This window comes from Hipposideros armiger, unplaced genomic scaffold (assembly GCF_001890085.2).
Source record: "Hipposideros armiger isolate ML-2016 unplaced genomic scaffold, ASM189008v1 scaffold_178, whole genome shotgun sequence".
Taxonomy (NCBI): domain Eukaryota; kingdom Metazoa; phylum Chordata; class Mammalia; order Chiroptera; family Hipposideridae; genus Hipposideros; species Hipposideros armiger.
The window spans coordinates 1771477-1784519 of NW_017731528.1; the positions used below are offsets into that span (position 1 = coordinate 1771477).

The window sequence follows — 13043 nt, forward strand, 5'->3', positions numbered from 1 at the left end:
CTCCTTCCTGAGACCCTGGGCACAACCCTGATCTAGGAGTCTTCCATGTCTCCTCATTGTCCAGAGCACTGGGCTTCAAACTTGGTTTCGTGGAGTCCTGTGGTTCCACAGACATGCCTTAGGGACTTCCTGGGCAAAGGAGTGACAAGTGGGAGCAGTTATGAGACTTCATCTTCAGTTTAATCTGAACTATGTTGCTTTTACATGTTTTATATTAATTCCCTAAGTTTAAATTCTTTTGAAGAAGGATTCTGTTGCTAAAGAATACTTTGAACAAAAGTCTGAACCCTTGGCCCAGCATTGATGACTATAGAATTAACCAGCAACCTATATTAAGAGCATTATTTTTAATATCTTCCCCCCACCATCTCAACCCAACAAGATTTTACTCATCTTCATTCCCATTGAAATACAAACTTTTCCATAAGTCTCTCTGACCCTGCCATGCAGAAGCAATTTCTTCCTATTTTGTACCCTCTGGACTTTTTGGGTTCTTTTCTTGTAGTACTTGACACTTCTGCCAATTTGTTATTTTCTCTTTCTTCCTATTATACCTATCATAGTATGTTCCACAGTGCCTTTGTGGCACTAAGAATAATAATTGGAGGTTAGTGTCTGAGAGATAACCTTTAAAATAAATTAACTAAAAAACCCCTCCACCTCATCCCAAAAGAGAAAGAGGCAGTTCATGAAAGTGCATATACTTACAAGAACTTTTCTATCTTTAGCAATGGCAGAGTAGCTTTTTTCCAGGCCTATTTTTCTATGACTTACAACTAGAAAATCCAGGACAAAAATAGAAAACATCTATTTGAAGGAATGGAGAACTTAATTGAGGACTTAAGGGGAAAAAAATTCTGGAGAGAAAGGAAATCCAGGGGGATGGGCCCCACATCTGGCATCACATTCCCCCAAAAGGCATTTATCACTTCAACAGGTGCAGTTGAGAGGCTGAAAAGGTGCGTGCAGCTTCAGGATGTCTCATAAGGCCATGGGAACAAAAATGGGACCCAAGAAAAATGAGGGCCTCTGGGAAACATTACAGGTATCAGTTTGGACCAGTGAAGGGTTATCCCCTAATAAGGACTGATTACAAGGAGACTAACGTCAAAATCTGATTTTATGAATCCCTGATGAGTTGAGCTGATTCATTCCCACTATAACTGCCTTCCAGATTGACAGTAATTCCTCTATGGAGGAAGGCAACAGCATCCAGAATTTCAAATGTACAATTTTCACTCACAGTGTCTAGCATTAAAGAAACAAACAAACAAAAACAGTCATGCAAAACCACACGAATTTTTAATAAATCAAGAGAAAAAAACCAGACAATAGTTACAGGCTCTCAAGAAATCCAAATATTGGAGTTATAAGACATGACATACACTTTCAACTGTGATTAGTATGTTGAATAAATCAAGTAACAAGATGGAGAATTTCAACAGCGATCAGGGAACCACAAAGGACTAATAGAAATTCTAAAACTGGAAGATTTAACAGCAAAAAGTAAAATAAAAAATGTATTTAGTAGCAGATTATATGGAGCTGAAGAGAAAATTTATAAAGTGGAATATAGGTCTCAAAAAAGTATCCAGATTGATTCTCAGAAAGAGAAAATAAAAGATGAAAAATGCAGAAAATAGTGCAACAGACGTGCATGGTTAAAAACGAGAATAACACATGTAATTTGGAGATTCAAAAGGAAAGGAGAAAAATGAGGCATAATAAATATTTTAAAATATAATGGCTGAGAATTTCACAAAATTGATGAAAGACATCAAACCACAGATTCAAAAAGTGCTAAAGAAACTCCAGTATGATAAAGTCAATGAAAAACTATGGGAAGAAAACTTTAGTTGTATTCCTAGAAACCAGAGACAAAGAGAAAATCTTAAAAAGCACCAGAAAAAAATGGACATTTACCTCCAAAGAGCAAATATAAGACTTATAGAAGACTTCCCCCAAAAAATAATGGAAGCTGGAGGCAATGGAAATGTATCTTTGAAATGCTGAAAGAAAAAAAACCTGTAAAGCTACGATCCTCTGCTTAGCTCAAATATATTTCAAGAATAAAGCTAAAAAAGACATTTTTAGACAAACATAACATTAGAAAATGAACTCATAGCTTTTACAATAATATCAAATACCTAGTAATAAAGCTAATGAGATATATACAAGGGCTCTACCCATAAAATACGATAAAACAAAAATCATTACTTAGAAAAATAAATACCTAAATAAGAGGAAAATTAAGCCATGTTCAAGGATTAGAAGACTTGATGTGATAAAGATGTCATTTCTTTTCCAAAGGATCTGTTCCTATGCAGTCCAATAGAAATTCCAGCAATTGTTCTTGTGGATATAATCTGATTATACAGAAATTCCAGGGCCACAAGTAGCTAAGACAATCCTTAAAAGAAGGACAAAGTTGGAAGGCATAGACTACTATATTAAGGTTTATTTAAAGCTACAGTGATTAGGACAGGGTGACAAAATAAAAGATCCATGGAGCAGAAGAAATTCCCAAACAGACCCACATGTATATGGGATGCTCAGTCAATGACAACCACAAGTGATCTTTCAATATAGGTGCCAGGCCAATTGGATATCTATTGAGCCTTAACTGATACCCTACACAAAAGCTTTTAGGTAATAAAAGGGAGAATATATTAATTGGAGTGGGACTTCTTCTTGTAGAAGTTGAGGAACCTAATCAGAACGCAAGCCTGAAGAGATACTGGCTTATCTAATATTCAACCCAGAGATGGTTAAGGCCCCTGCCATGGGCTGACTGTATTTGGAGATAGGGCCTTTGAAGAGGTAGTTAAGTTAAAATAAGGTCATTATGGAGGGCCCTGATCCAATTTGACTGGTGTCCTTATAAGAAGAGGAAATTTGGACACACAGACACCAGATATGTGCGAGCACAGAGGAAAGGCCATGTGAGGACATGGAGAAGATGGCCACCTGTAAGCCAAGGAGAGAGGCCTCAGGAGAAAGCAACCTGCCGACACCTTGATCTTGTACTTCCAGCCCCCAGAACTGTGAGAAAGTAAATTTCTGTTGTTTAAGCCGCCCCATCTGTGGTATTCTATTATGGCAGCCCAAGCCAACTAATACAGCCCAGGGTTCTATGTCACAGAATGGCTGCAATAATTGTAGCCTTAAAAAGTTTAATTAGTGCCACCTAAATCTCACCACAAAAATTACAATCACATGCCCATAGAAGGTGTAACTATAATTCCCTGATGATCATTCAAGATAAACCAGTTAAAAAGGTGCTCCTCAGTGACTATAACAATGGGCTGTGCTAGGCTGTTCCATACAAGCCAGTGGGCTGTAACTGAGACCACACCCCCTGGGCCTGCTTCCCTCAGTCCCTTACCTATAGGTAATGGGGTCACAGGATTCAGGGGGCTGGCCACCTCAGAGACAGAATGCCTTAACCAGAAGACAAGAAACGATGGTAGACTCCCTGACAGCCTGATGTCACACCACAGAAGGTGGCATGGTGGTTAAGAGCAGGAATTTGGGAGTCAGCTGCACTGGGTTCAAATCCTGGTTCTGTCACTAACCGTCTGGATGTGGGCAAGTTTCTCGTACTCTGTGCAGCCCCGTGTGTGTATCTGTGAAAAGGGATGACAGCAGCTGCGCCTGTTTCAGAGTTGGTATGGGGATCATGTGGGTTGACGTCTGGATAGCACTTAGAACAGCACGTGGCATGTGGTAAGTGCTCTTACTACGATGCTAGATGAAGCCTGCCAGCTCTGTCAGTGGAGATGTGGGATTAGTCCTCAGTGGGGGGCAGGGCTGGAGGGAGCCCCACAAAGCCTGAACGTGTCTGATGTGGATGGATGACTTACACTTCCCACTGTGGAATTATCTGGTTGCTTCTCCAGCCCGCACAGTGGGCCCTGTGCAGATGGTTTGCATAGCAACAACCATGTGAGCCCACCTCTTTGAAATGACTGGAGGAAGGGGGTCAGCTAGGAGCCACTGGCTTTGGGTCTGCACTGGATCCTACTGCTTGATTCTAGGACAGGCAGGGGCCTGGGGTTTGGGGCGTGGCTGCCGCCTGTAAGAGCAGGCAGCATCTGGACAGTCTGAGAGCAGTCCCCACAGCACAGTAATCTACAGCAAGTCACTTAGCCCCTCTGAGCCTGTTTCCCCACACTCACTCATTTGCTTGTTGAAGTCATCACACAGACTCTGATTTTATACACACCCACACCCCCACAGCGGGACAGTGGGGCCACAGGGACGCCTATTCCCTCACATGCAAACAGCTTCATTCAATGATGAGGTCTACACCGCTGATCCTCAAAGCTGCAGGCCCAGGAGATTGGGTGCTGGGTCCATATCTGGAGACCAGGGCAGTTGGCTGGTGGGGACAGGTGGGCAGAGGGACATGCGTGACTCACCAGGGGGAGAGAAAGCAGAGCTCCCACAGGGGAGGCAGCCAGTCTGGCCTGGCAGGGCGCTGAAGGTATTGCTGGGGCAGGGCAGGCAGTCTGCGGCCGCCCCCGCCTGGCTGCTGTTTCTGAAGGTTCCAGCGGGGCAGAGCCTGGGGCTGTGGGCCCCAGCAGGACAGTAGTGCCCCACGGGGCAGGGCTGGCTGTGGTACCACTCTGTCCCTGCAGGGAAATGGACGGGAATTCTGAGCCAGGGACTTTGACGGGGGCAGGGAGAGAAATGACAGAGTCCAGGGTAAGACTGAGCTTGCCGGGGTGGGGTGGGGGATGGGAAAGGAGATGAAAAGCAATTACAGTGGACAATCTAGACTATAGGGAAGACAGCAGAGGCCCTGGACCCTACTGTATGTACTTCACCCTACCACCTGTCTCCTTGGTCCCCTGGATGCCTCAGAGCATGCTTCCATCTCAGCAGACACAAGGCAGTGTAGCCAACACTGCTGACCAGGGGGCAGTGATTGTCCTATATTCAGGAATTCCTGGGCTGCTGGCTCCAAACTAACTTGCATGGTGTGCACAGCCTGTAACTTACAGGTCTTCTAACCCTCACATCAGGACAGATATGGCACCTACCTGTTTGGCACCTTCCTTCACCTGTGTCTTCCCCGTGTTCCTGGGTCTTTCTCTATCAGGTGACTGGCCTAGCCAATGACCACAGGCCCATTCCCTGGGTGCATCCTTCCCCGCCGGCCACCTCCATCCTCTTTACTAGGCTCTGCCCTATCCTGATTCAAGGCCTGGGCCCCCAAACCCACCCTGCTGGCAGCTGAATCCAGGAGGGCAGGGCTGGCAGGGCAGGGCATCCAGGGCTGGGCTGCGGTAGGTGCCCGCATCACAGAGGTGGCAGCAGGTGTCCTGGGAGACTCTGAGGCCGCTCCTGTTCAGGGCCTCGGAGCCCCCAGGACATGCATGTGGATGGGCGCTGCCCGGGGGGCAGTAGTAGGGAAACACGCAGCTGCAGAGACACAGCCCCCCATATCCCAGTTTCACGTTGATGGGGTCTGTGTGTGTCATTGCTCCTCATCTCACTAGCAGGAGCCCACCCCCACCCCCGACCCCGCCACATTCCCAGGCTGGGGCCTTAAGCTGTTGGTGGGGTTAGGGGTGAGGAAAACCTCCAGTATTATCCCAGACGGGGGCCCTTGGAGTTGCCTTGCACCCTAAGTAGGTCAGGGTGCCTTCCTGGAGGAGGCCAAGCCATGCCCAGGTGGCCAGGCCATCCAGCAGTGTCCAGGACTGTGCTCCCTGCCCACCTCACCTGGGCAAAGAGATGTGTGGACAAGATCTGATGGGCTGGGAGTAGGGGACACAGTCAGGAGTGCTAGACACAGGCTTGGGGTCACCAGATGGACTATAGGACGCCCATTAATAGTGGAGTTCCAGATGAACAAAAGTAATTAACGTAGAATAAACAATGCCTATAAACTCCTAAATATGCTCAGGGCCGCATGTATAGTAAAAATGTATTTGTTGTTTAGCTGAAATTCACACGTAACTGGCTTTCCTGTGTTTTTATCTGCTGAGTCTGGCAACCCCCCACACAGCGTGGCCCTGCAGACAGCCGAGGGCCTCTCAGTACAACATGCATCCTCTCTCCCCTTCTCTGGACAGAGGCAGGAGCTGGAAAGCCCAAAGTGTCACCCAGTGCTGGTCTATGGCCCTGAATCCTTTGGGACCCTGAGTGGTTGACTCCTGTTTGGAGAGCCTGGAGGCAGAGATGCTGAGATGTGGGGGTGCTCAGATTCATGCAGGTGGGGGTACTCACAGCTGCCCTGGGCCAGTGTAGGTGGGGGAGCCGGCAGGACAGGCATAGCCCCCAGGGCAGAGTGGGGGGACCCCAGTCTGGGGCCCGCAGTAGGAGCCAGCCCTGCATGGGACCTCAGCCATAGCACCTGGGGGAGAAGGGGCAGAGCAAAGCACCTTGGCCTTGGGGAGCTCCAGGTGGCACAGATCTAACCAAAGACTGGGCGAGACTTGGGGGCCTGGGCAGACAGCCTGCAGTGGCCATGCCTGTGTGAAATGCTTTGTGCTAAGCCTCAGGGGTGAGGGCGTGGGGACAGGACAGGGGCAGGGGCAGGGGCTGGGAAGGGGGCAGGGCTGGCAGGCTCACCTGCAGGACACTCAGACCCAGCTCTGCAGGGGGTTGCGAACACATTTGCAGGGCCCCCCAGCTTGGCCTCTGGGCAATAGTGGCCAGGGGGACAGAGCTCACAGTCTTCCCATGATGCTGCCCCCGGCTCTGTCCGAAAGGTGCCCGGTGGGCAGAGAAAGGCACCCTGAGCCTCCGGACACCAGTGGCCTGGAGGACACAGATGGCCTTCAAAGGAAGAGAGACCTGGGCCAAAAGCAGCAGGCAGAGAAGGGATGACACATGGCCTCTCATGCCCAAAGCCCTCAGCCTCCAGTCTGGGGACAGTGTCTCACCTGGGGACAGGCAGTGGTAGCCGGCAGGGCAGGGGCGGCACTCTGCTCGACTCTGGCCTCCTTCCGCTGTCAGGTACGTGTGCTCCGGGCAGGCCTGGGGGCCTCCTGGGAGGGTCTCCCTCCCTCCAGGGCAGTAGTGGCCGGCAGGACAGGGGAGGGTGGCTGGGTCCCCTGGAGAGCGAAGGCTGTTCTCCCTTTCCATCCTGCCTCACCTCCCAAAGGGCCTCCCTGTGCCCTTCTCAGGACCAGCACATGGCAGGCCGCAGCACGGGTGCCTCACCAGCTTTGCACCAGCGCCCAGGGGGGCAAGGCTCACAGTCTTCTTGCTGCTTGGCCCCAGGGGTGGCTGCCACGGTGTGTGGTGGACACAGGGTGGGCTCTCCACTGCCCTCTGGGCAGTAAAAACCTGAAACACATGGGGTCACATCAGACCCTATGGAAGGCAGGGAGGAGGCTGCCCCACCGTGGGAGCCTGTGTCCGGGCGACTGGGGGTCTGGACACCAGTCCTGGCCCCACTTGCTTTTGCATTTATCAAATCAGTCACCCTCTGAATTGCATTAGGCGCAAGTCCACATTGCATATTATATATGTGTGATATATGTAATCACATACACGTGCATATGTAAATTAGATGGACAGCACTGGGGGTCAACTGTTTTTAGAGTCTGTTTTGCCTGGTTGGGTCCTGTGGTGACAGCTGGGCAGCCTTGCTCTCTGCCTCTTTCACACCCCAAGGTCAAGAAACAGCTGTTACCTGGTGGGCATGGCTTGGCACACAGCTGTCCCCGAGGACACAGGGCCTGGGACTCCCTGGGACCTGGTGTCATCAGTCCAGAGGTCCCAGGTGGGCAGAAATAACCAGCAGGACATTTTCCCGACACCTGTCCACCTCTAACAGCCAGGAACAAGGGACAAGAGAGAAAAGACCAGGATGGAGGGCTGATCTGAACCAGGAAGCAGGTCCTGGTTTCAGACAGTCTTGCTGTGACCCACAGTGTAGAACACCCAGGAGAATGTGGGAATATGCCTATGTACACAAGAGAATAAGATGAGACACTTCATCCAGTGGTCAAATGGGGCATAAGGCCCAAAGCCCCCGACCTGCGTACCCTTTAGGAAAAGGTGGACTCCTGAACATCTTTGTCCTGAGATTATGGAGCTCAGTGGATAAAGAGTGGGACCCAAGGCTGCCAACAGCAGGACACGCCCCTCTGGGAGGAGCTTGTGGGCCCTGCCCTCACTGTGGGAATGAGGAGGGAGGGAACCAGGTTTCCCCCTGCTTCCTGCACTGCCCCTGCATTGGGGCCTGCAGGGCCTGGGTTCTGAGGGCCACTAGTCTGACCTCCAGCTCTGCAGCAGGAGAAACCAGGCTAGACCTAAGGATGAACTTCCTGAGAGAGGGATACGAACCTCCAGGAGAGTCTGAGGGACCCTCGGCTGTTGCCTTTCAAGTAGAAAAGAACCTGCTTTGAAGCAGGTGCACCTCCGCAGGAAATGCGGACCAACCCTTCTTTTGCTGGCCCTATTCCAAGTCTCAGGAAATTGTAGGTATGTCTTCAGCACATGTTGGGAGCTTTCCCTGAACCAGAGACTCCAGTGTGCTTTCCTTTTGTCTGGCAACTCTGGGGAGCTGGCCCTGGGCCTGCCCCTATGGTCTGGGGAAAGGCAGAGGCTGGGGAGCCCCCACCCATCTTGCAGGCTGTGAGTCCCTGATTCCCAAGTACAGTGTTCTCCCAGTGACTTCTGCTTCAGTGAGCATGTCCCCACTGCACAGAAGGTTCCTGAAACATACACCAAATGGGTGCAGGGCTTTCAGGTGGAATCTGGGAGCCCAAAGGCCGGCTTTCTGGTCATTCTGTTTAAAGGTACCATGCACTGTCTCTCCAGCCCAACTGATGACAAAAGCTATTCATATTGTAGAACATCCAGAAATAGAGGTGGAAGGAAGAGTTGTCCATCTTTTCCCACTGAGTGTATGTGCAAAACATTGACATCACCTAGAGGCACAAATAATTTTGCCTGTAAGGAACTTCCCCGTGTTTTTAGGCTGAGATGAGCAGACACCTTTTGATTTCCTAACTGCGTTAACTGTCCTGGCTCTCTACCTCATTGTCAGGCTCCCGCTCCCTGCTCAGACCTGTGCGGCCTGCGGGGCTGGGGTGTTACAGGCTTCCCCTCACCCACAGGGCAGGGCCCAGGACAGGCCACAGCTATTTGGCCTCTTCCCTAAGAGGGTGTACTCTGGCAGCAGTGACCAGAGGTGAGTGACTGTTACTGACCTGCAGTAGTGACCAGGGGGACAGACAGAGCAGTCACCTTCTTCCTGGAGGCCTGCCGTATCCTGGGGAGTAAAGGTTCCTGAAGGACATGGTGGAGGGGACCACGTGCCTGGAGGAGGGTGAAGCTGGTGAAGACAGGCAGCCGAGGGCTCGGGTCACATCAGTGCCTGTGGGCCTGCCTGGACAAACTAACCCACTAAGGGGGCCCCCACCTGTGTCCTGCTGCCCCCCGCTCCCTTGGTGGTGTGAGATTTTCATGGTGCTTTCCCAGAGCCAATGGAGTGACGAAAAGTTGGTGACTCAGTCTCTCTCCTTAGGATTATTGCCCTTTTTCAAAAATGTGACTCCTGAATGGAGGGTTTTCAGACAGCAGCAAAGCTGTTTGGGGGAGAGGGGCCATTTGTGTGGCCAAAGGGCTCTTGGGCTGCGGTGCAGACATGTTGGGTCCACAGTGAGTGCATCTCACCCCAACAGGGAAGGTTTAAAGTGAGTAGCTGGATCTACTGGGGGAAAAATAATCTGACCAGGAGTAAAGGGCTGAAGGTACAAATTAGCGAATTAGCATTAGTGAGGGGAGGTTGAGAGTGAAAGTCAGCACCTCAGCAAGGAGGGGCCTGAGAACCCCAGACAGCAGCGCTCCCCAGAGTAGCCCTGTGACCTGCACATGTTACCATGGGGCAACAGGCCAGGCTCTTTGAACTTGGGATGTCCTAAATATTGTGGAGTAAGAGGTCACTCATTTAAAAGGGGCACATATACCTCTCATACCATAGTCATGGGAAGAACAAATGTAAGTATCTTCTGTGAATCAAACACTTGCAATGGTAATGTACACACAACTAAATTTAGCAGGAAGATTTCCTCCAGACTTACCTAAAACATGATAAAGATTGTGAACGTAGACACCTTTTTGTCTGCTAGCCTGCTCTGGGAACCACATATGTATGTGTGTAATTTCTGTGTGTGCATTTGTGTGTGCCCTTATATGCCGTGTGCATGTTTGTATATCTGTATGTGTGTGCATGTGTGGTACGTGTGTAAGTGTGGGTACATGTGTGAGTGTGGGCATGTATGTGATATATGTGTGTGAGTGCAAATACATGTGTATGAGTGTGTGACTGCGGGTACTTGTGCGAATGTGGGTAGGTGTGTGAGTGTGGGTATGCGTCTGAATACATGAGTGCGAGTAGGTATGTGTGTGAGTACTTGTGTGTAAGTGGGTACCTTTGTGAGTATGAGTATGTGTGTGAGTACATGTGTGACTTTGGGTACATGTGTGAGTATGTGTGTGACTGTGGGTACGTGTGTGGGTATGTGTGTGAGTGTGTGTGTGAGTGTGTGTGTGTGTGAGTGTGTGAGTGTGTATGTGTGTGACTGTGGGTACGTGTGTGGGTATGTGTGTGAGTGTGTGTGCATGTGTTACTGTGGCCTCATGCACTGTGTTCAGAGTGTCTGGACTCAATCTCATGGACAATAAACTTGCGTCATGGTAACAAACTGCCAGGTTCCGACACCATCACCTGACATCACTGCAGAGCCCTTCTCCATTCAGTACTCAGGGAGTCACTCCCAGATGGTCAACCCAGATTGGCACAGGTGACAACACCTGTGTGCCATCCCCTCTGGAGCAGGAGCTCACCCTGGGAAGAGCAGGGCACTGACTTTGATTCAGAGAAGGTGACGAGGAGAAAAGTGACAGGGTGGGGTGGCCAAGCCAGGTGTGTGGGGCGAGGGGGGCGGGAAGGCTGTGGGTGTGCTCTTGGATGCTGGTGTTCCCAGTACAAGCACAGCGCTGGCATGCAGTAGGCACTCCACAGAGTTTGAATGAAAGGAAGGCAGACAGGGTGTTGGGGAGAAAGCAGGGGTCCTGGAGGCATGGGGAGTTGAGGGCTGCTGGGCATACCGGCCGGGCAGTAGCTGTGTGCTGGGCAGAGCCTGGGCACTCTGATGCCGGGATGCGGGCAGTGAAAGCCAGGAGGACACTGGAGGCAGGTATCTGAGCCCAGGGAGGGCTGGTACTCCCCTGGGTGGCATGGGGCAGGCCAAGCAGCCCCTCGCTGGCAGAAGTGACCCTGGGCATTGAACACAAAGTGGTACCTCTGAGAGCCAGGCTGAGCATGGTTGGGGTGCCCAGGGGCTCAGGAGGGTTGCTGCGTTGTGCTTCCTTCGGGCTGGTGATGATGAGTGCAGGAGGCCAGGAGGCTGGGTGGGACAGGTGGGGAAAGAATTGGGGCCTGGGAGCTGGGGGCGTTGAGGTCACGCCTGCAGGGCCTGAGGCCCATTGTTGGAGGGGTTGGGGTCTGGGCTCCCTCCTGCAGCTCCAGGGAGGTACCTGAGGGCAGGGGAGAGCCATGGTGCTGGAAGCCGCAGGGTCCAAGGGGCATTCAGAGCCTGCCACACAGGAGCCAGTGGGATCACTGAGGCCCAGGCTGGGGCAGAAGGAACCAGCAGGGCAGGGCTCACAGCTCCCCTCAGAGATGCCACCTGGAGAGGAAGGCAGAAGGACATGGGCTCTGCGTCCCCACACCAGGTTGTCAGCCCCAAGGACGGGGACCTTTGCTCCTCCTGGCCCGCTGCCATACTCCGTGCCAGGATGGAGCCTAGGCAAAACGCGTCTTGAGTGGGGCAGCCACTGGCCAGAACCTCCCTCAGGCCTTTCTGCCCTGGGGGGGCCAGCAACATGGCTGGCACTTTCGGGCGGAGCCCGGCATTGGGCACAGCCTGCAACCCGACCGTGTCCAGCCCAGCAGGAGCCCCAGAGACCCTGACCAACAGAGGTCTTGTTGTGCGGTTTGTGTCTGTTCCAGGGGTTGGAGTCAGATTTATATTAAGGAGGGGCTGCCAGCTAGGAGTGGAGGGTGGCACAGGGCAGACGCTCACCTGGGCTGCTCCTCATCGTCCCCGCGGGGCAGGGCACAGGGTGCAGAGTCCCCTGTGGGCAGTAGTGGCTGAGGGGGCAGGGTCCGTTGAGGGGGAAGGCAGAGTTTCTCCAGGGAGTGGGGCTGGCCGCGCCCCCTCCACAGTAGTAACCAGCCAAGCAGGGTCCTTGGAGGTGGAAAGAGGTAGAATTTTAGGGCAGCTGCCTGCACTGTGGGAGGCTCCTATCTTGCCCTCTTGTGCTCCCTGCCTGCTGCCCGAACCCTGGAGACATGGAAATTAAAGTAGGAAGAAGGAAAACATCAGAGCAGCCACAGTACTCTTGACCTGAGCATGGAATGTGAGGTGAGGTCCAAACCAAGAAAGGAGCCAGGGGCACTTTCTGGGCACCGAACACTGCTCTCAGCCCCGGATTTGTGAGGACCACACTCTCCATAGCAACTGTGGGGGTGGGTTCTGTTATCACCCCATTGTTTGGGGGAGACTGAGACCCCAGGGGACCAGTGACTTGTCCGGGTCACACCTGCACTGAGCAGAGTCCTGCTCTAGGCTGTGTGAGGAGCAGGGCTCCAGGGAGGGACTGGCAGGAGGCCACAGTGAGGTGGGCTGGCCAAACTGGGACTTCACTGTGGCCTGAGGACAGCCCTGGGGACACAGTGCATGGGACAGGACATAGCTCTGCTGGCCGCTGGTACCTACCCTCAGGCTGCCTGCTGCCCTCCCCAGGGCAGTACTTCCCTGCAGGGCAGGGCTGGCAGGCCCTGGGAGAAAGTGCGCCTTCTTGCGGGTTCAGGGTCCCCTCTGGGCAGGGAAGAGCAGAGGCTGTCCCCACCGGGCAGTAGTGACCTGTCGGGGAGGCTGGAGTGAGTGAGCGCTGAGCACTGGGCCCGGTGCTCCCTGTAACCCACATGTGCCGAGCTGTCATTTAAGGCACAGCTCAGGACAGCCCCGAGGGGTGCACTGGGCACAGGCAGAGGGGGTGGTTGGGAG

At 52.2% G+C, this 13043-nt stretch overlaps 2 protein-coding genes across 4 annotated transcripts in view; both read right to left on the reverse strand.

Moving 5' to 3' along the window:
* Positions 1–6685, reverse strand: part of LOC109388014 (uncharacterized) — a 29248-nt gene extending 22563 nt beyond the window's left edge. For 2 of the 3 annotated variants that reach the window (XM_019652328.1, XM_019652325.1), the window contains exons 1-3: positions 6583–6685; positions 6238–6364; positions 4422–4634 (exon numbers count right to left, since the gene is read on the reverse strand). In XM_019652328.1, coding sequence (XP_019507873.1) covers positions 4422–4634; positions 6238–6345 — 321 coding nt within the window. In that variant the 5' untranslated portion in view covers positions 6346–6364; positions 6583–6685. Of the gene's footprint in view, positions 1–4421; positions 4635–5227; positions 5360–6237; positions 6365–6582 lie in introns of those variants that run through there. The other variant, XM_019652327.1, reaches the window with a different exon arrangement.
* Positions 6502–13043, reverse strand: part of LOC109388006 (SCO-spondin-like) — an 8699-nt gene continuing 2157 nt past the window's right edge. The window contains exons 4-11 of the mRNA XM_019652317.1: positions 12057–12221; positions 11509–11660; positions 11080–11378; positions 9177–9238; positions 7177–7302; positions 6897–7067; positions 6748–6807; positions 6502–6605 (exon numbers count right to left, since the gene is read on the reverse strand). Of these exons, the coding sequence (XP_019507862.1) occupies positions 6502–6605; positions 6748–6807; positions 6897–7067; positions 7177–7302; positions 9177–9238; positions 11080–11378; positions 11509–11660; positions 12057–12221 (1139 nt within the window). The remainder of the gene's footprint in view (positions 6606–6747; positions 6808–6896; positions 7068–7176; positions 7303–9176; positions 9239–11079; positions 11379–11508; positions 11661–12056; positions 12222–13043) is intronic.